We start from the raw sequence: 20,524 nt of genomic DNA on the forward strand, positions 1-20,524 counted from the left end.
ATTTAACATGACAAGTTACTCTAGAGTTGGAGCTGTGCCTTTCATATGTGCCATGACTTTTAGGTTCCAGTTTAAGTGTTTATTAAATTGTTTTTGTGTTAATCCTTTGTGTGCAGTTAGCTATAGATAAGACAATCACCTCTTAACCTTTGTATCGCATTTTATCTCTTAAGTGTGACTTTCCCCCGCCGCGCATATTTTTTCGCTTGTTCAATACTTGATTGATTATTAACCTGCTTATAAATTGGAAGTTATGAGGATAGAATGGAATACTAATGTTCTAAAGAATTTACTTGCTTAAAGGCGCTAATATATTTGGATCTCCGATTAGAAAAAAAAACACAATTGTGAATCCACTTGTCAAATTGTGAAAGCTAGTTTGTAACTATCGTATATCTATAATATAAAAATGAATCGCAAAATGTGTTGGTAAGCGCATAACTCAACAACGCCTGGACCAATTTGGCTAATTCTTTTTTTGTTGTGTTTGTTATTGTCAGGAGAAGGTTCTTATGAATATGAAAAAAATAGGGTAAAGTAGAGAAGTCAGTTGACGGGAGCGAAGCCGCGGGCAAAAGCTAGTTACATTTATATATATAGAAATCATAATTATATACTGTATTCATATTAACGATCAGATAAAAAGGCTTCGCATATAAGCTTTTCGCTATCGTTGAATCTTATGAAATATTTTTTTTTTAGTTACACTGAAAGTAAACAAGTCAAGAAAACCGCTTTCGGCAATTATATTCACACAACAAAGGTTCACAGCGAAAATTTTGTACAATCTTCTGAAGGACGTAATAGATACCAATCCAGCCGAATATGACTTCCTGAAACATGATTTTATTGTTGGTTTTAACGTGAACCCTTACAATAATACTAGAGAGGAATACTACTTGAAAAAAGCTAGTCAACAAGCTTTATTGAAGTTTCGGAACAGGTAAGTTTTTATATTTTTTTAACATTACTGGACCGACTTTAACATGCTCTCTGATGCACGGGTGTATCAATCACCAACTTTAAGACTCTGGGCTTCTTTACGAAAGTTTCTAACACCCACAAAGCGGTTTCAGCCCGACCTCAACCCAAGTGTAGTAGTAAAATAAAACAGTCATCTTAAAAAACTCTTTAACCCCTAGTTAAAGAGTTTTTTCACCGTCAACATAAACGTCAGTTTTCTCAAAACACCTGTTTACTACGACTTTTGTGGCCTTACTACAAAAACTTAAACGTCTGTTTTACACTAGTCTAAAAAAATTGTGGCAGCAAAATGAACCATATTATGTCAACGTCATAATCTGACATTTTTTAGACAAGTCTTAAACTGACGTTTAAAAGTTTTTGCGGTAAGACGGTTGATGTTCATTTTACAAACTACAGATAGTTAAACGGACGTTTTGAGTTGTCGGTGAACTTGAGCGTAATACTTATAGTTGGCTGCTTAATCCATTGTTTATTTCCCAGTGACCTCAACTGCTTGATAGCAACAAGCGTAATAGAAGAAGGAATTGATATTCCACAATGTATATTGGTCCTGCGTTATGATCCTCCGTTAGAATATCGATCATACATCCAGAGTAAAGGTCAGTACACCTACCATTTTCTAATTTAAATAAAATTCGAATTGTGTTTTTTGCAGAAATTAAAACAAAAAAGTTTAACTTGATTCGAAAAGTTTCTGATCACTGATTAACCTCTTTGCATTCATTCGATCAGTCGATTACCTACAAATAACTAAATGCTAAATGTAGACATTATATTTTATAAATAAATTAGCAATTTCTACACTCAACAAAACACTTACGTGTGTTAAAATAATCCTGTAGCTGAAATGTTTTCAAAAAGCCCGACTCATTGTTATAGGTCGCGCGAGGAGTTCGGAATCGAGTTACGTGATTCTAATAGAGAAGTCCCAACAAAATAATTTCATGAAAAGCTATGAACAGTTCCAGCACACAGAACAAATTATACAGAGGGTAAGAAAACATTAAAGCTGGTATCACTAGTTATCGATAAAGTGTCAGTTAGTTATTTAATAGTTAATGCTATCTGCGAAGTAAGTCGTGGTGGCCTAGTGGGTAAAGAACCAACCTCTCAAGTATGAGGGCGCGGGTTCGATTCCAGGTCAGGCAAGTACCAATGCAACTATTCTAAGTTTGTAGGTATGTACTTTCTAAGTATATCTTAGACACCAATGACTGTGTTTCGGATGGCACGTTAAACTGTAAGTCCCGGCTGTCAATGAACATCCTTGACAGTCGTTACGGGTAGTCAGTAACCAGTAAGACACCAGTCTAACCAAGGGCTATTGGGTTGCCCGGGTAACTGGGTTGAGGAGGTCAGATAGGCAGTCGCTCCTTGTAAAGGACTAGTACTCAGCTGAATCCGGCTAAACTTTAAGCCGACCCCAACATAGTTGGGAAATGGCTCGGAGGATGATGATGCTATCTGCGAAGTACGTGCTTAAAATTTCTGCACCATTCAGCTATGATAACTAAAAATATTGATTATATTTTCAGATATTGATCGGTAGTAGCGACGACCGCAACGAGCCGACATCTAGCGCCATTGATCAGCAACTGTATAAAGATGAAGACGTTGAACCATTCATTACACCAAATGGAAGTAAGTGATATATCTTGTTTTTGTATTATTCGATTATTCACATTATTCTTTTTCAAAATATTTTTGTGCTTTATAAAACACATGTAAGCAGGAGTCTTACGTTATGGTAGGAAAACCTTTTTTTTAATATAACGCTTGAGTGTTTGAAATGGTTCATATCTTGGATTAATGAAAATGTGTCTACCGTGTAGAATCTTATTAGCCAGGTTGTATTTCTGAAAGTTATCGAAACCATAATTTTCTATATTTTTAGTAGTTTACCGTGGTATAAATAGGTACCTCAGATTATTATTATTAGCATATCATAAATAAAGAATTCCTTCGTTGTCAATACATTGTGTATTTATTTCCAGGTCGGTTATCTTCAGTGTCAGCCATATCGTTGCTAAACCGATATTGTTCAGTGTTGCCACATGATCAATTCACCGTAATTATCCCAATTTGGATCCAAGAAAGGGTTTTTGATAATAACGGGGTTGAACGCAGGCTGGTCACAATCGTGATGCCGATTGCATGTCCTATAAAGGAAGAAATAAAGGTAATAATATATAATATACTAGCCGTTTTCCCGCGGTTTCACCCGCGTCCTGTGGGAGCTACTGCCCGCACCGGGATAAAATATGGCCTATGTTACTCGCAGATAATATAGCTTTCTAATGGTGAAAGAATATTTAAAATCGGTTCAGTAGTTTTTGAGTTTATCCATTACAACCAAACAAACAAACAAAGTTTTCCTCTTTATAATATTAGTATAGATAGATGACTTAATCACGTCAAAACGTTTGAGATAATTTGGTCGATGCTTGTTGTAAGTTTTCGCGACACACTTAATTTGTATTTAAGCCGAAAGGCAAACGCATAAATATGCTAATACAGCCACGTGAACACAATTTGTACAGACGCCAGCAGGTGAACCTAACCGAATCTGTCCAATTTTACAAATAGAAAATTAACCTTCCACTATTGTGATAAGGTTGAAATTTTATTGAAGAGATTTGTCAGATTTGAGTAGGTTGATGTGCTGTCTGTACTTAGCAAAGAGACTTATTACAAAGGCGGACCTATACTGTATGTTCATCTCATCGCATCTCTCTATCGCTCTAAGGATTGCTGTTAGAGAACCCAGTTCTAGGTTAAGCTCGCCTTTGTACATGTCGTCTCTGTGTTGTGTGTGTGTATGTTTTTTTTATGTTTTGTGTACAACAAAGAATAATAATAATATGTTTTATTTGCATAATATTTCGTATATTTATTCGCCAGGGCTTGCCAAGGTACAATTTAAAGGCGGCGAAACGTTCGGCGGCGTTGAATGCTTGTATAAAACTGTACGAGGCCGGAGAGTTGGATCCACTAACATTATTACCCGTTCGTTATACGTAAGTTACTATTTATTTCTATTTGTTTAAGACTTTGGCCATAGGATTTATATTATTTTATTACTTTATTTCAAGCAACTAAGGCCCATAAAATACATTACAAAAATATGAAAATACCATGAAATCTACGGAGCTATTCGGCCTAATCCTACATTTATACATTTGGAATAATTTAAGCACCTCTCCACATTTTCTATAGGATTGAAACATGTTTTTTTATGAACTTCCAGGTCAACGGAACATTATAAATTATCTTTTACTATCTTGAAAATCCTAATTGTTATACATCGCTATTCCTTCACTTTCATAACCCGATAGGACGGCAATCCAACACGACCGGGAAGAGATCAGGCGCAGGACCGACATTTACGTGCTCTCCGATGCACGGGTGTATCAATCACCAACTTCCAGACTACGGGCTGCTTTGTAAAATTTTTAAAAAAACCCACAATGACATCGCTATATGACCTTTATAATTTGTATTACAGTGCCGTAGACTTCGACGACTCGGATGTCAAATCATGCTTCGCCAACTGGCGAGATGATGACGTGGGTGATGCAGACAGTAATCTGCCTTATCCAGGCACCAAGGCACGAGTACGGAAGCACAGGATTCAGGTTGGTAGAAAAATAACTGAAACAGCAAATATTGCTGAAAATAATTTATATAATTCTATAATTTACGTAAGATCTTGGATGGAAAGGTTAAATATACGTAAGATGTAATGTCGCTAGTTGAGGGAAATAGATGTTTTTCCGTTAAGTGTATCATAAAAATCTTCACAATCTGACATCATCTTATAATAATTAAACTGAACTGTCTTTTTTTTAAGAAGTAATCATGAAAAAGGTAGACGTGTGAAAATTAGGAACATGATTGTTATATAACAAGATCTTTTTTTAGAGCATTGTTTAGGAAACATGAAGACCATAACATACCTTTGACTAATGAATTTTGTATTGGAAAAGCTTGCTTTCATTACGAACCAAAATGTAAGCGTCGATAGAATATTTGATGTCTCAAATCAATAACTATACATTTAAGAATTCTAATAAATGTATTAAATGTTCGCTACCATACACCATCCATAATCAACACTCATATATAAAAAAAATATACATATATCATCATCCTCCGAGCCTTTTCCCAATCCTGTTGGGGTCGGCTTCCAAAAAATATACATATAATTGTACACTAAATAAATTAATAATTTTCTAGTTCCCACGACTGCTGAACAGTGTTCCAGAAGACGTTTACTATTTACACATTATTAAATCCACGACTGCCTTTCAAGAGCCTAAAGATTCCCGCGAGAAGGCGTTATATAACCTACTGCAGAGAAAAGAGGGTTATGGCTTATTGACTCAGCAACCTCTGCCGAGATTGTGTGAATTCCCAATGTTTATGACGGTTGGAGAAGTAGCCACTTCCATAGATGTCAACTATGCTGTTATTAAGCTGAATCAAAAGTTGTTCGAAATTGTCAAAGGGTAAGTATTAATTGTGGTCTGTTTGAATTCATCAACTGATGTCTTCTTAGCCGATTATCGGCTACGGCGGCTGTTCTCATACAAGGAGATAAGCCTACTGCGCAGGACATATTATAGTGCACAAGCATTTGCGCAGACACAGGTGCACTCCCTAATCCTTCACTCTCATAACCCGATGGGACGGCAATCCGACACGACCGGTGAGAGATGAGGTCTGATTCCCCTGAATTCATAAGTTGTGACCATAGAGGACAAAATGACTAATTTGATCTGTTTTAAATATTTAACGTATTACTTCTGTTATAATTTTTGGCCCAATTGTTTCTTTTCTGATAGTTAAAGTTAAGTTTATTTTTTATAAAAACTACTTTTTGTCTGCATATTATTTTTCATTGATAACCAAAGCGTATTTTTTATAGATTTCATTACTTCCTATTCGAACAAGTACTGGCTATAGCCAAAAAGTTCTTGGTCTTTGAGGGCAAAGTGAACTGCATGTATGTTGTTCCCGTGAAAGATGACAATGGATATGATATAGATTGGAATGTTATGACTACCTATACTGAGATAGCGCCAGTCCAACCAACTTCTTATGAGGTAATTATTATTTTTTACTTTGTGTAATAGTAGATGCTTAAGTACGGTAGACTGCACATCAATGGTAACTGTCATGCACCTTAACTCAATAGTAATAAGTACGATTTTACTATAAAACTGTTACCACTGACCTGAAGTTATAATGAACGTATAATGTAAAAATATCTCTGTGTTCAGGAAAGGCTCTTCATAAATGTGACACCAGAAAACTATAAGGACTGTGTAGTTACGCCTTGGTATCGAGTTCAGCCAGATAGGTAAGTCATTTTTGATCTTCAAGAAAATTTTATATGTTGTGTTGTCCTTATATATTTTTTTGTTTTTTTTTTTTTACTATTTTACTTAAAAATTAGTGATACTAAGCAATATCAAAAATAATGTGACATCAATACATAACTTTGATATATCCCCCTGCTGTACACTTCGGTTATAAAGAAGACAAACATCGACGGCTCCTCTTTCAAGTTCCCGTTCAACTCAAAACAGTGAAGAGCAAGAAATATCACGTCCTATTAAATAAAACTTATTGTGACAGTGTTACGCAACCAAATCTAGCCGTACCAGCGTGGCAGAGAAAAGTCGAACGCCGTATCGACCGAACCAGACTTCTCATAAGCAAACTACACCGCTTCAGGGAGGGTAGTACTGAACCAAGAGTAATGCACTTTGTAAAACAGGCGTTCTTGGGGTCTGGAGTGAGCCCTCTCAGATATAAGTCCCGAGTTACAGAGCGCATTGACTTCTTGAAGCGGAAAGTTTGCACATGGACTAACAAAATACGTAAGCATAAGCGACGGATTGAACCAGAAACAGAAACAAAGAAAAGCCAGAAACGCAAGGAGCAGTATGAACAAAGGTGGGTACTGGGCAGATTTTGGAACTACGTCGTCGAAGTAAATGAACGCTTATATAAAGCTGTGAGATTGAGGTTGATTGGATCAAAGTTGTAGTACCTATATGTAGAGAAATGTAGATAGAGTATCTAGAGAAATGAAATTAAAATGTTAGTAAAAAATAGAATTTGGAGTTTCTTAAAAGAATCTGAAGATCAGAAAGAAATATTTTTTACGGTGAGAAAGGCGTACAATTCCGACAGCCATTTTTTTATGTTTGTGATTAACATGGAAGATGATAGCTACAAACGAAATTTGAAAGCACCAAAACTCGAGCAATTTTAATTAAAAGTTCGATTCTTTCTTGCGAACAATATGTCGGTTGGGTTCTGGCTGGTGACTAGCTCTCTTACGTGATCAAAAAAAAACGTATGCGAGATAACCATGGAGAACAAAATGACTAGCGGAGGTGCCGTGACGGAAAATATCTTAGGAAAATAGCTTGCCAAAATGCAGGTGTTTGGTCGACGACGAAAATTACCGTCTTCGGTATTAACCCGTCCATTTTTTGTAATACCAAAAATAATTGACAAATGACTCAAAGAACCCTCACGTCTCATAAGATCACTCGTAACTGATCGCTGTGGTCAGGCCCAACGTACGTATTTGACGAGAAGAAGGCGCCTGATCGGCATCTCCTTACTCCGTGTAGATAACAGACAGATTTATATTGTGGCAGTGGCGTGAAGTAAGGTAATCTAAACCTGAAACAAATGAAAGAGCGATTTTCATCAGCCACTCAGTGCCGGCGTTAGCACCACTGACGCCCCGGGTCCCAATAGTGTGTCCCCAGTTTTAGGGTATGGTGCAAGCAAGTAAAGGTCATCAGCCACACACGAGAAACTGTCGCATCGTCAGTCCCAGGTGCCCAGGCGCCTCGGGCCCTCGCCCCTCCCTAACGCCGGCACTGAGCATAAGATATATGCTAACACTCGTGATGACCTATAAGAGAGGGGGCGAGAGGGGCCAACTGGGACAAATGCTAAAATTGCATCAGCCAACCCGACTTTGATATCGATATAAGATTCGGACTACTATTTAAAAAGTTTTTCTGAGCAAGAAACAGAATGTTGAAATAACGTTCTTATCCGCGTCGAAGCAGGGTTATAAAAACCGTGGATTTATCCGAAGTAACTGCTTTCTCCGCTTTATAGAAAAGAATGGCTAACTATCGGCAAAAATAGAGATAAGTGGAAACGACTGGAGGCCTGTACCCGAAGAGGGGTCTATATCCAACCAAACAAACACTTATTAACATCATCTCCCGAGCCTTTTCCCAACTATCTTGGCGTCGGCTTCCTGTCTCACGGGATGCGGCTAAGTACCAGTGTTATTACGACTGCCTAGCTGACCTCCTCAACCCAGTTACCCGGGCAACCCAATACCCCTTAGTTAAACTGGTTTCAGACTTATTGGATTCTGACTGCCCGTAACGACTGCTAAGGATGTTCAATAACAACCGGGATCTACAATTTCATGTGCAATCCGAAACACAGTCATTGGTGTCCAAGATGAACTTAGAAAGTACATACAAACTAAAGTTGCATTTGGTACTTGCCTGACCTGGAATCGAACGCATGCACTCGTACTTGAGAGGTTGGATCTTTACCCACTAGGCCACCATGACTTTTTCAAACTAACTCTTATTAACTTTTAGACAATAAGCAAAACATAACTAACATACTAACACCAACATTTGAAATTAAAAATTAGGATAAGGAAATAAATACTAGCTTCTACCCGCGGTTTCACCCGCGTCCAGGATGGTGACAAAAACTATCCTTCTCCCGGATCTAAGCTTCCCCCAATTTTCAGCTTAAACGATTCAGCTATTCTTGAGTTATAAAATGTATAACTAACTAACACGACTTTCTTTTATATATAGAAGATAAATTCTCGATTCACCATTACTGGGAAACATAAACATGAACTCAAGACTTTAATTTGGGAACGCCGTTTCGCGACTTCTTTTGTGTCTCCTTTAAATGTATATTTTTCACAGGTACATTGTGTCAAATGTTTTGGAGTATATGACCCCGCAATCTCAATTCGATTCCGATTCCTACTTGACTTTCGCCGATTACTATGCCGATAAATATAAACTGGAAGTCATTGGAGAAAAAACCCAACCTTTATTAGAAGTAAGTTTTTGAACCCTAGTTCTTACTGAATATTAACCTAAATGGCTGAACTGATGAAGATCAAGTGTATATCATAGAGGCTTTTATCATCCTCCTTATCAGACAGGTTTGTTATTTTAGCTTTATTTGAATTCAATACTAATTTATACCTATCCGTATCTGTGATGATGATGCTTATATTTACGCGTCGTCAAGACCCACGAAATAGCTAATCATGTCATATACCTAATTTATATACCTACTCCAAAATATTATAACAAACTAAAATAAGATTGTACTGTAAACCGCACTTCAGTGGTAACTGTCATGCACCTTAACTCAATAGTAATAAGTACGATTTTCCTATAAAACTGTTACCTGGCGTTGACTGTACTTGGTATGATTTAATATGTCATTTTGCTTTCAGGTGCGTAACATAAGCTCTAGAATGAACTGCTTATTACCGAGAGCGGCTACTATAAACGCGTTGACAGACAAGCAAAGGAAACTAGTGTCGGCCTCACAAGGCGACGACAAGACAAGTAGGGGCTTTGCCGAGGTATTTGTCGCTGAATTTTGTGTCAAATACGATTATCCTGGCGTTCTGTGGTACAAGGCTATAATGTTGCCTAGTATTATACACAGGTACTATATTTTTTTTTGTATTGGCAACACATGAATTCATTTGATCTCATTTTTGGTTTACTCAGTTGAAAATTATTGAATTTTTTTACACCAATGAATAATTGTAGAAAAATATGTTATTTTTCAGAGTATTTATGTTGTTGGTGGCGCACGAACTGTTGACTGAAATAGCTGAAAAGACAAAATTCGGAACTCCTATTCGCAAAAAATGCAAGTATTTAAGTTTTTTATAATTTTCAGCTTTGTGTTTTTATAAGGACGTTTTCTATGCTCGCTTGATAAAATATGATAGATCATAAAAAATCACTCTTTAACTTTTATTTTTTTTTTCCAGCTACCGACTGGCTTCCAGTAAAGGGAAGTATACTAATCGCAACAAACTCTCTGCTTGCACAAGTTGAAGAGCCAACACCTATAAATTCAGTTGACAGGTTGGTTACACGAAAAGAGTTAACTATTAAAATTATTAAATTCATTAAAGATTCTCCCTGTGAGAAGAGGCCTGTGCCCAGCAGTGGGACGATAAAAAGGCTGTAACAGTAACAGTAACAATAAAGATTATACCGGACTTATATTTAGAGCACAGCTTCCTTTTTGCATTATGTAATGAAATATATTATCAAATCTTCTTCCTCCTTCCTTCTGCTTTTCCTTCTGTCGGCACTATATGTGTTTTGCTTCCATTCCTCCCTGTCAGTCGTCATAATGGCACTCACCCCCTTCTTATTCATGTCATCTTTCAAGTAATCCATCCATCTTTTCTTAGGCTTTCCACTCAATTTCGATCCATCTTCATTCATACTTAGCACACCCTTTGTTGCATGCGTGTCATCCCTCCTCATGAAATGCCCATACTATGACAACTTCTGACCTCTCATCTTTTCTGTAAGTGATGCTACTTCCAGAAAAAATATATTATGAAATATTTTTACATATTTTAGGATTAACAATGCTGTGGACGATGACAGTAGCAGACGTCCTAATGTACTTTCTATAAAAGACAGTTTGTACCGCCTGCAACAAAAGAAGCTCAGTAAGGAATATCCATGGGATGTAAGTATTTATTCTTGAAAGTCACGTTTCTGAAATTAGTTGAGTTTTATAATTAAATTACTTTACTGATTTTCTAATAATAGTTGTCGTTTTGTACAGTGTTAAAACGAAACTGACATGGACTTGTATGCCATCTCGGATATTTGAAAAGAAAATCGCCAAATACGTAGAAAAATGTACGCTAGATCAGTACTTATTCTATTAAAGATAAGTTTTAATGAGTCAAGGAGCCTAAATTTCAAGTTATTTTGCTTAACTTCTGCTGCAATTACCATCATACTTAATTTAATAAATTGACCAACTAAAGAATGTCGTTCAACTAACAGATATGTTAATATAATCCCTCCTAGCTAATAATACTAAATGCGTAATACCTTTCAAGCGAATTTTCTAGTTCAAGAATAATATTTGTACAGTATCTGACAAAACTAAATGCTCAACTTATTTTTATGCAGTTTGATAGGTACTAAACTGGTTACATGGAAACAACTTTGAATGACGTGATAGTCTTCTTTTTATTACGCTTAACACGTTGAATGTCGTTCACAGGAAAGAATGGAACCGATCGACATAGAACGTAACTTGTCGTCTGTGTCGGTAATGGACGTGGAATGTTATGACGAGTTCGTGTCGGCGCCTCTAATCGCCTCTCCACGTTCCAACTACAATGTGAGATCACCGCAGTCTGTTTATACACATTCTGCGGCTATATCTGCGCCTCCTGCTAAGTAAGTCTTTATTTTATCATCTGCCTACCCTTATCTATACTAATATTATTAAGACGTCAAATTGGTAAGTTTGTATGTAGGGGATAATCTTTGGAACCGCTGGTCGGATTTCCAAAATTCTTTCACTGATATATAGCTACAATATTGATGAGTGCCATAGGCTATACTTTGTCCCGGTACGGGCAGTATTTTCCACAGGACGTGGGTGAAACCTCGGGAAAACGGCTAGTCTCAAATATGTTGAGGTCGGCTTTCAGTCTTACAAATTGCAGCTGAGTACCAGTGTTCTATATGGATCGATTGCCTATCTGATCTCCTTAACCCCAGTTGCCTGGCCAACCCGATATCTTACTATGGGGAGCAAGACTGGTTCTCAGACTTTCTAGCTTCTGACTAACCACTGCCGAAGATGTTCAAATGTCTGCCTGTCACCGATTTATTGTGCCTTCTTAAACACGGAGCACAGATAAGATATTGTAAACATACAAGTTTACACTACTTTTTATTTATTTGGCTCACCAATAATAAAATTAAAAAATGTCTACTAACCACATTCAATTCCTACAGGTACAACGATCAAATACAGCTTCTCAAAGCATCAGCCACCGGCAAAGGGCCCGAACTAAGGGACATTCTAGCTGCGTTAACAACGATAAAATCTCACGATACCTTCAATTTGGAGCGAGTTGAGACACTCGGAGATTCATTCCTTAAGTTCGCAGCCAGCTTATATCTGTACCATAAGTTCCCGAAGCTCAATGAAGGCCAACTGACTAATATTAAATGTCGGTTAATTAGTAACAGGTAAGTAATTTTATTTTCTTATCCTAGGAAATCTATACTTAGGTTATTAAGTTATAAAGTTGTTTTTTTTTTTGTTGGATGTGCTTAATCGGAATCTATTGAAATTATTTGAATGTAAAGTCAATTTAAAGATTGATTTGCACTTTTTAACCGACTTCCCAAAAACGAGGAGTTTCTCAATTCGGCTGGATTTTTTTTTCTATGTTTGTACATCGATTAGGCCGAGGTTTATAGAACGATTTCTCTACAATATTTTCAAAGTATAGGACCCTCAAAAAAGCCCTTTCACGACTTCCTAGTTCAATGCTGGAAAGTAGAAGTGGTGATGAACAAACTTCCCAGCAACACACACAGCTGTCTATTACAATTTAATTATTGGAATTACAGTTCGTTTAAATAACTATAATGCCATTAAAATATGCTTTTAATTTGCATAAGGAATATCTCCTAAATACTTATTCAGGCATATATACTAAACTGCACTATTTTGTACTTTAGAAACCTTTACTATGCTGGCGAGCGGTTCAATCTGGGAGGTCGAATGAAAATAGACCAGTTCAGTCCAAGGAATGATTTCATGCTGCCAGGGTTCTTTGCGCCAAAGGAGGTTGAAGATTTTATTGCTGAGAAACAGGTTAGTTCAAATTTAATTTGTTTATATGTTCAGATGTTATGACAAAAAAAAAATTCTCATTTGCCTCGTTTTAGCAAACTATATTTGGGTCAGTTTCCAATCTAAACCAGATGCAGCTGAAAACCAGTGTTTTACAAGGAGCGATTGCCCATCTGACCTCCTCAACTCATTTGCATTCGGAAAGACTGAAAGCCGACCCCAACAAAAGGGAAAAGGCTCGGAAAATGAGATTTGATTTTTTACTTTCTTTTTGCTACCATTTTCTCTTACCAATACAATTCCGGTATTAACTGTTGATAATCCCTAAATCCCGGGACTAGAAACAAACAGCACAGTTCTTTCGGGATGCAGGAAGCAGATATTAGGTAGGATATACATTGGTTAAAATATAAAAAAAGATAACATAGAAAATTATTTAATACTTGCAGCTTAAAAAGAAAATTTATAAAAAGTTTGGAGCACTCGGACACAAGCAATTTATTATTTCTGTGATCGTCACAGAATTTCGTACAGTTAGGACTGATCTTACTTCGGTAATAGTTAAATTTGCATATTATTCACTCTTTAATTTACGCATGTGTTAGAGTGAGGTAGATTGAAAAGAAAAACGTACACAAGTATTGTACAAAAACTTAATTTCATCACTTAGTTATTTCTTCATTGAGATCGTTGAATTTTCTAGAGTTATTTAACTTAAAACTTAGTCATGAAAAACAGTAGAAATAAAATATTACGTTTTGTGAAAAACAAGTGAATGTGTCTAGTCTCAAGCGCGTTGTTTTTATATTAGTTTTTTTTTTGTAAGCAGCGTATAATTTAAATATCACTATCAATCATCTCAAATATTATATTTAATTCAAGTTTTATAGTATACAAAACAAGGTTTTTTTTTATAAAATAAATGCAATACTAGAATAACTTGTTCCTTTAAAAGTCTTATATGTACATACATTTTTTATATTAAAAGTATAAAACACTTAAAATAATCTCCAACACACTCTACTTATTAAAATACTTCAAAACATTAACATGCATCGTGCAAACTAGATGATTTTTATAAATTCGCCTGATCACGTCTATTACAATAATTCATACAAAAACAAGCTCATTTTAAATGTAATAATGATATGTTATTTTTGTGTTCATTCTGACAAGGCGTTAAAAATATTATTCAACTTATAATCTGCAGTTCAATCGATTTGAAACTTATTTAATTTTCTTATGTAGGTAAGTACCAATGCACGCAAATTAAAACATAGAATTTAGATGATTCCTTTTAATTTGTGAATCCAAACGATCTAAAAAAATAGGTATGTATGTGACGCATTTAGCTGGCTTTTTTATTTCGCAATTCATTATGATTAGGTCAAGGTTCCCAGACGTAATGAGTCGTTGTCAGACTGCGACAAAAAAGAGGTTCAAATGATATGTACAAGGACACTTAGCATGCTAGACATAGTTCCTATTCCGGACACACGATTAATTAAAGTACATTATTTCTTCTGCCGCAATAACTAACAATTTTCTTATTTTTTGTTGTGGAACTTGATAAATTCTTCGACAGAAGCAAATACGTCGTCAGCTAAAACCTTCGGAGTGTGTAGGGCGGCAAAGTGTCCTCCGAAATCGAAAGACGTAGATCTCACTAAGTTCTGGAACTTGTCTCTTAATATCCAGTCTGGTTGATAGGAAACTTCGTATAAGAATTTTATTGCTGCCGTTGGTACTGCAGTCGGTATGCTGAAAAAGAATTCAGAGATTAGTCTTACTGGTACGGTAGATCCACCAGAATCATTTGTTTGAAATTAGCTGACATCATCCCTTCAAACAATATAGGTAGACAGACACTTAATTCGTTAATTTGCTAGGTAATTTGTATCCTAATAGCGAGATTCCTCCAAGAATTTTCGCGCACTTTATTTGCAAACAAAAATTGTGTAGCATCTGTACAAAGGTTACAATTTCGCGGACAATTTAGGCACGCAGTTTGTTGGTGCTTGCTAGAGCGAGTACAGCAGAAAAAAACATTTCAGCGCGTCACGCCACACGCGGGAATTTTGCGTAGAGTCCTACATTCCCGAACAACCAAAGTCTATTCTAGTTAAAACAATGCTTCTCTGTACTCACTTTGCAACAATACTGATATCGGGATGGTAAAATCCTTCTGCATAGAGTCTCGAAGAGGTGACGATGCATTCGTTCACCCAGGTAATGGTCACTGTGTCCAACACGTCATCGATGTCGAGGTTTTCCAAACCTCCGTGAGGTGTGTCCAACTGGTCCCTGTTACTGCAGATGGCTATCTTTTCCATCATGTAAGCTGCTAATCCCGCTGGAGAATCGGTGAGGGCAACTCCTGAAAAGGCAATAATTTTAATATTAATCGGTATTTTGTCAAAAAGCGCAAGTCATTCATGTGGGAAAATAGTAGCTGTTCAAATTCTTAAAGTTGTTGTTAATGTTATTCACAAACAGATACATGATTCTAGCTCATGATTCTAAATATAACAAGATTTGTTATATTTTCCACTTTATCAAATCTTGGTTAAATTATCACGTTCATGCCAAGTCTATTTGTCCCGAATTTAATACAAAGAATAAAATCCATAAAATATATATATAGGTAAAATATATACATAATATATAGGTAACATTTAAATTATGTAATTATAAAAGAGTACCATGTCAACACGATATTACGTGTCTTTTTCTGTTTAAACATACATGTGTAGCGTTATCCGAGGTCATTGCCAAGGTCTGTTCTGTTTATTTAAAACAACGTTTGGTCGGCGCATAAACTTCAATCAAATACACCTGTTTCATGTAAAACTAGATTCTTTCTAGATTTTTTAAACTACCGCTATCTTGCGATAAACATTGCTATAATAATTCGCTTACCTATAGTATCAGGTTTAGTCGATTGAATGTGGAAATATCCACTTTCTCTCATGAGGTACGTGAAATGCTTTTTCAAGGGGTACACTCTTTCTGGGTGATCTGAATCTACGAGGTTCGGGGCTAGGGATCCTATGAATAACTTCAGATAACTGATGGCTCTTGAAGACAGTGGCATGTTGCAGTGGTATCTGGAAAATAATGGATGAAATTGAGTAAATCAAAGATTAATTAGTAATTTTGTTAGTTGTTGTTTTCTCTTTGTTAACATATTTTTGTTACATTTAATTTCTGTGAAAATTCATTTCAAAATAAATTAGTTTTTTTTTTCAAAGATATCGTTATGAAATAGTAAATAACAGAAAAAAAATCTTTAATTGCTTGTTTTTTAGTTTAATATTTTATAAAGGAGCTGCGATTGATTGATGCGCTTTCTGTTGCTAAAAAGAAATATAGTCTTAACTACAAATCCTACAGTAATAAATATTATCTCTTATGTAACTTTTTTTGCAAATTTCCCACCACGTGTATGGTATATTATAGATATGGAATAGATAGAAAACTGATGGATAGGTATAATTTTGGTCATATCTCTGATAACGATATTTAGAAAGTTAACCTTTGGAGTATGTACGTAATAGGCCTGCGGTTTAGTCCCTACAAAACATTTATGTTATGAAATAGTAGTTCATTATCAAATAAGCAAGATATATGGCATAACAACAGGTTCGATTAGATATCAATCTTCTTTGATACCGTTTTCAATAAATTATGGACTCAGGTGTTACTTTGCTAAAATCCATGACATTATGTTTTCCTAATAATTACTGTTTTCAATATATCCTATAACTAACGCCGGCTTCGCATGGGATAACAGTATTTCCCCACTATTTATTGCATGTTATTATACATGTAAACCTTCCTCTTGAAACAGTCTATCTATCTGATAAAAAGAACCGTATGAAAATTGGTTGCGTAGTTTTGAAGATTTAAGTGTAAAAAGGGACACATTGACAGTAAAAGCGACTTTGTTTTATACTATGTAGTAATATTGTTGGTTATTTCTATTACATACTAGCTGACCCAACAAACTTCGTATCGTTTAAACCTTCCCTGGACCTCTACGAACATTTTAAAACCAAAATAACCCAAATCGGTCCAGCCATTCTCGAGTTTTAGTGAGACTAACGAACATCAATTCATTTGTATATATAAGAAGAAGATGTGAAAGGGCCTTACCCTAATACATTTTTAGGAAACAGTGTTGTCATATGCGTGGCGGCTTGTGAGCCCCAATCTCCGGCTTGAACGTAGTACTTGTTAAAACCAAGACGCAACATAAGATTCCGCATCATTATTCCAATCTGCAGTGGGTTCAGTCCTGGCTTGTTGGTACCCTGAAAGCAAAGAAATGATAAGATTCAAAGATTTGACAATAAATACACGTGTATTCTGATAATAATGCACCAATTAGTTATATTTATATCTAAATAAAGAAATCATGATTTTCGTTTCTAGCGAATGGAAACCTGCAGAGTAGGTACTTTTTATTTATTCAAATATTTGTAGGCTTTGTTTTGTAAAAAGATAAAGATCCATTTGTATGCAATTTTTTGTACAAACTAAAAATTGCTATAAAAATACCAGAATCAAACAATTTTGACAATGTGTCACCTATAAACTATCATTTTATTTATTTATAACTCACTACTTTAAATACTACCTCGTAATACACAATAATGTTTTCTTATTGAGGTCAGGTTCGCGAACTTTTAACGCTTCCTGTGTCAAAATATCGAATTACCATGTGTGTGTAAATTTGACCATTCCATTTGGAGCAGCAGACTTATTATGTTCTTTATTTAGTTCCATTTGCAAAATCCGTTAAAATCTTTAAATAAATGAAAATTTGTTTACGTAAATTTTCCTTTGTGTGAAAGATGTCGGTCGAGATAGGTAATTACATATGTATGTACATACTTCTTGCATATATACCTACATCATATAAATAAATCAGGCACATTGTTACAACTTGTCATTCTTGTGTTACTTTCTTACCTCGGAAAACCCGAAGCCGGGCAAGTCTGCAGCGATCACTTCAAAAACGAACTTGTATCCGTCTTTGGGTGTCGTCAAAATTGGTATAATTTTGTCAAACTCCTTAGACGAACTAGGCCATCCGTGCAACAGGAGTATAGGCAGCACTTCGATATCTTTGCTAACTTTAGGCTTTACATGGATGTAATGTAAATCTAATCCCTGAATCTTCGTTTTGAAATGAGGGAATCGATTCAACAATTCTGCCCTCTTTTTGAAGTCATATTTATCTGTCCAGTAGTTCAGTATTTTCTCCAAGTAATCTGTGTTCATTCCGTACTCAGATTGTATGCCTTCCAGTGGTTTTGTAAACCTCCGCCTGTTTTTTAATCTTTGTTTCAAATCTTGGATCATCTGTAAAAAATACACAGGGAATATAAATTATGCCGCAGTTATCATAACATAATATTATTTTCCTCAATGTTGATGATGGTGTTCCAACATGTTATTATAATTTTACCTACATGTTGATTTGACAAATGAGCGGACATTATTAGAGACGAATTTGCAGCCAATGAAAAAATTATGAGTCATACAGTTGAGTTTCAAGGTCTATTACAGTAAATATAGTTTCAATATTTACCGTATCATTAAATTCGATTTTGAATGGCCTTATAGACTCGTCTTCCTTCTGAGGTCTTTTACCGGAGCCCCACCATCTTTGGACATCTATTTCTGGCGGGTCAGGTACTCTAGTAAACTTCATCACTATGTAAGCGCCTGCTAGGACCACAATTGCCGAAAATATAAGTAACTTCATCTGAAAATACAAAAAAGGAATTCATTCTTATGGGCCACAATACGACATTCCTGTTTCACAGCGCAGAACAATCTATAGCTGTTTTAAATGTATGTTTTAAGGCTTAAGGTATTATACATTTAACGTCAGTATGTCTGACATACTAAAATATAATGTGCAGGACTGAAAATCATAGTTCAAATAGAGGAATATTTTTATAAGTTGTCAGGTATGTTCACATGTATTCAGTGTGTTACAGCCTTTTTTTTTTTTTTATCGTCCCACTGCTGGGCACAGGCCTCCTCTCACATGTATTCAGTAGTTAGAATAAATTATTACTAGGTACTAATTACATGGGGTTGGTACTTTGTAATGTATAATGAGAGACTAGAATCTAGATGGTCATTTGATAGGAATACCTAGACAATAGCCAAGATTTTGAAATAGGTACATCATTATATTCTGAGCAAATGTAGGTAAGCGTATTTTGTTAAGAAATAACTGTTAGACAAGCACTAACGACAACATATTATAGTGATTAGCTTTTATCGGAATAATTGATTAATTTATAATCAGCGTTGAAATTATGATACCAAAAATAATTAGTGTATAAAACGGTACCGTTATGCCACCCAAAGACCTGACTTTGAAAAAATAAATTTCTAGAGGTTTCCTAGAGGTATATCTGCACATCGAAACTTGTAGTTTTAGGTTTTTATAAGCGTTTTATTCTGAGTTGTCATATTTGATATATGATAAGTACATTCCTTTGGTAATTGTAACTTTTCCCAGATTCAATTTTTATGAACACTTTAAATAGGTAAAAATAGACAAAGACGTCTGTAGTGCTAAAAATAAACAACTTATGTAACATGGATAAAGATATTATACTTGCAAAATCTAATCAAGAAGTATAATAGGCAGGTAAACATTTTGGCGCGAATTAAAATACATATCGAACCGGTTTTTGCTTGTTTCAGATAATTGTGCCACTATTGAGGTTTTATTTTCAGGTCCGATAAAATTTAAGGCGGGCTAGCCTTCAGGAGAAATGAAGGCGGGCTAGCCGTACTTACGTAAAAAAATATTTCACTTATATTACCCACATTGAGCAACAAATTATCGAAAAAAAGACTCACTTTTACGTTGATCGGAACACTCTTAAGCTTAAAACATACACTTCACGATTATAAATAACAGTTCAATATAAAGTTCGGAGTAAAAACCACAGAAATCTTTTACATTTAACGCGAAACTTTAAAAAGAAAACGTGATAATTTGTTCGCACTTGGCACGTGCGGCGCCGGTGACCGCCGAAATGATATTGTGAATCTGTGATAATAATGCGTTCACCGCATGCCGGCGACCCGCGCGGCGACCGGCACACCCCCGGCCTTGACCTCATTAGGCCCTTATGACTACCTATCACATTTACGTTTTACTACATTATTTATACTCGAATGGATCGTACGTACTGTTCAGTTTACCTTTCGAAGTTAGCCTGAGTTTCTAAAGAAGTCTTAGCAATGTTTTTATGTAGCTTTAAAAATTTATTGTTATGTTGCTAAAGCCTTAACTTCTTCCTGCCTTGTTCGTATTTTTATCTGGAGTTGTCGCAAAATATATTCATTTTCCATTTCTAGCCAAGCGCTAAGGCGGCGCCAACACCTATAATAAAATTGTCCAATCATTATCTATACTTAAATCAATGTAATGGGTCATAACATAAGCGTGTTAATTACAGAACCGATTTGAAAAAATATTTCACTATTGGATACCTTCACTATTTCCGAGTAATATATTATGTAGGCTATATTTTGTCTG

General features: G+C 35.6%; 2 protein-coding genes across 5 annotated transcripts in view; one reads left to right on the forward strand and one right to left on the reverse strand.

Annotated features, from left to right (window-relative positions):
• The window catches only part of LOC110381609 (endoribonuclease Dicer), a 40,536-nt gene that overhangs the window by 7,711 nt on the left and 12,301 nt on the right, over nucleotides 1-20,524 (forward strand). For 2 of the 4 annotated variants that reach the window (XM_049847750.2, XM_049847751.2), the window contains 19 exons: nucleotides 703-943; nucleotides 1,468-1,586; nucleotides 1,867-1,979; nucleotides 2,523-2,628; nucleotides 2,982-3,166; nucleotides 3,889-4,004; nucleotides 4,493-4,622; nucleotides 5,224-5,495; nucleotides 5,915-6,092; nucleotides 6,270-6,349; nucleotides 6,628-6,948; nucleotides 8,988-9,126; nucleotides 9,533-9,750; nucleotides 9,878-9,960; nucleotides 10,085-10,181; nucleotides 10,692-10,803; nucleotides 11,353-11,531; nucleotides 12,099-12,335; nucleotides 12,834-12,969. In XM_049847750.2, coding sequence (XP_049703707.2) covers nucleotides 703-943; nucleotides 1,468-1,586; nucleotides 1,867-1,979; nucleotides 2,523-2,628; nucleotides 2,982-3,166; nucleotides 3,889-4,004; nucleotides 4,493-4,622; nucleotides 5,224-5,495; nucleotides 5,915-6,092; nucleotides 6,270-6,349; nucleotides 6,628-6,948; nucleotides 8,988-9,126; nucleotides 9,533-9,750; nucleotides 9,878-9,960; nucleotides 10,085-10,181; nucleotides 10,692-10,803; nucleotides 11,353-11,531; nucleotides 12,099-12,335; nucleotides 12,834-12,969 — 3,062 coding nt within the window. The remainder of the gene's footprint in view (nucleotides 1-702; nucleotides 944-1,467; nucleotides 1,587-1,866; nucleotides 1,980-2,522; nucleotides 2,629-2,981; nucleotides 3,167-3,888; nucleotides 4,005-4,492; nucleotides 4,623-5,223; nucleotides 5,496-5,914; nucleotides 6,093-6,269; nucleotides 6,350-6,627; nucleotides 6,949-8,987; nucleotides 9,127-9,532; nucleotides 9,751-9,877; nucleotides 9,961-10,084; nucleotides 10,182-10,691; nucleotides 10,804-11,352; nucleotides 11,532-12,098; nucleotides 12,336-12,833; nucleotides 12,970-20,524) is intronic. The other 2 variants (XM_049847752.2, XM_049847753.2) reach the window with 1 other exon arrangement.
• LOC110381611 (juvenile hormone epoxide hydrolase) lies at nucleotides 13,369-20,037 on the reverse strand. The gene is made up of 7 exons (XM_021341957.3): nucleotides 19,840-20,037; nucleotides 18,545-18,721; nucleotides 17,923-18,315; nucleotides 17,104-17,261; nucleotides 15,868-16,055; nucleotides 15,097-15,325; nucleotides 13,369-14,709 (listed from the first exon to the last, which is right to left on the reverse strand). The coding sequence occupies exons 2-7, from the start codon at nucleotides 18,719-18,721 to the stop codon at nucleotides 14,496-14,498; spliced, it is 1,359 nt and encodes a 452-aa protein (XP_021197632.3). The 5' UTR covers nucleotides 19,840-20,037; the 3' UTR covers nucleotides 13,369-14,495.

This window comes from Helicoverpa armigera, chromosome 7 (genome assembly GCF_030705265.1).
Source record: "Helicoverpa armigera isolate CAAS_96S chromosome 7, ASM3070526v1, whole genome shotgun sequence".
NCBI classification, from domain to species: Eukaryota; Metazoa; Arthropoda; class Insecta; order Lepidoptera; family Noctuidae; genus Helicoverpa; species Helicoverpa armigera.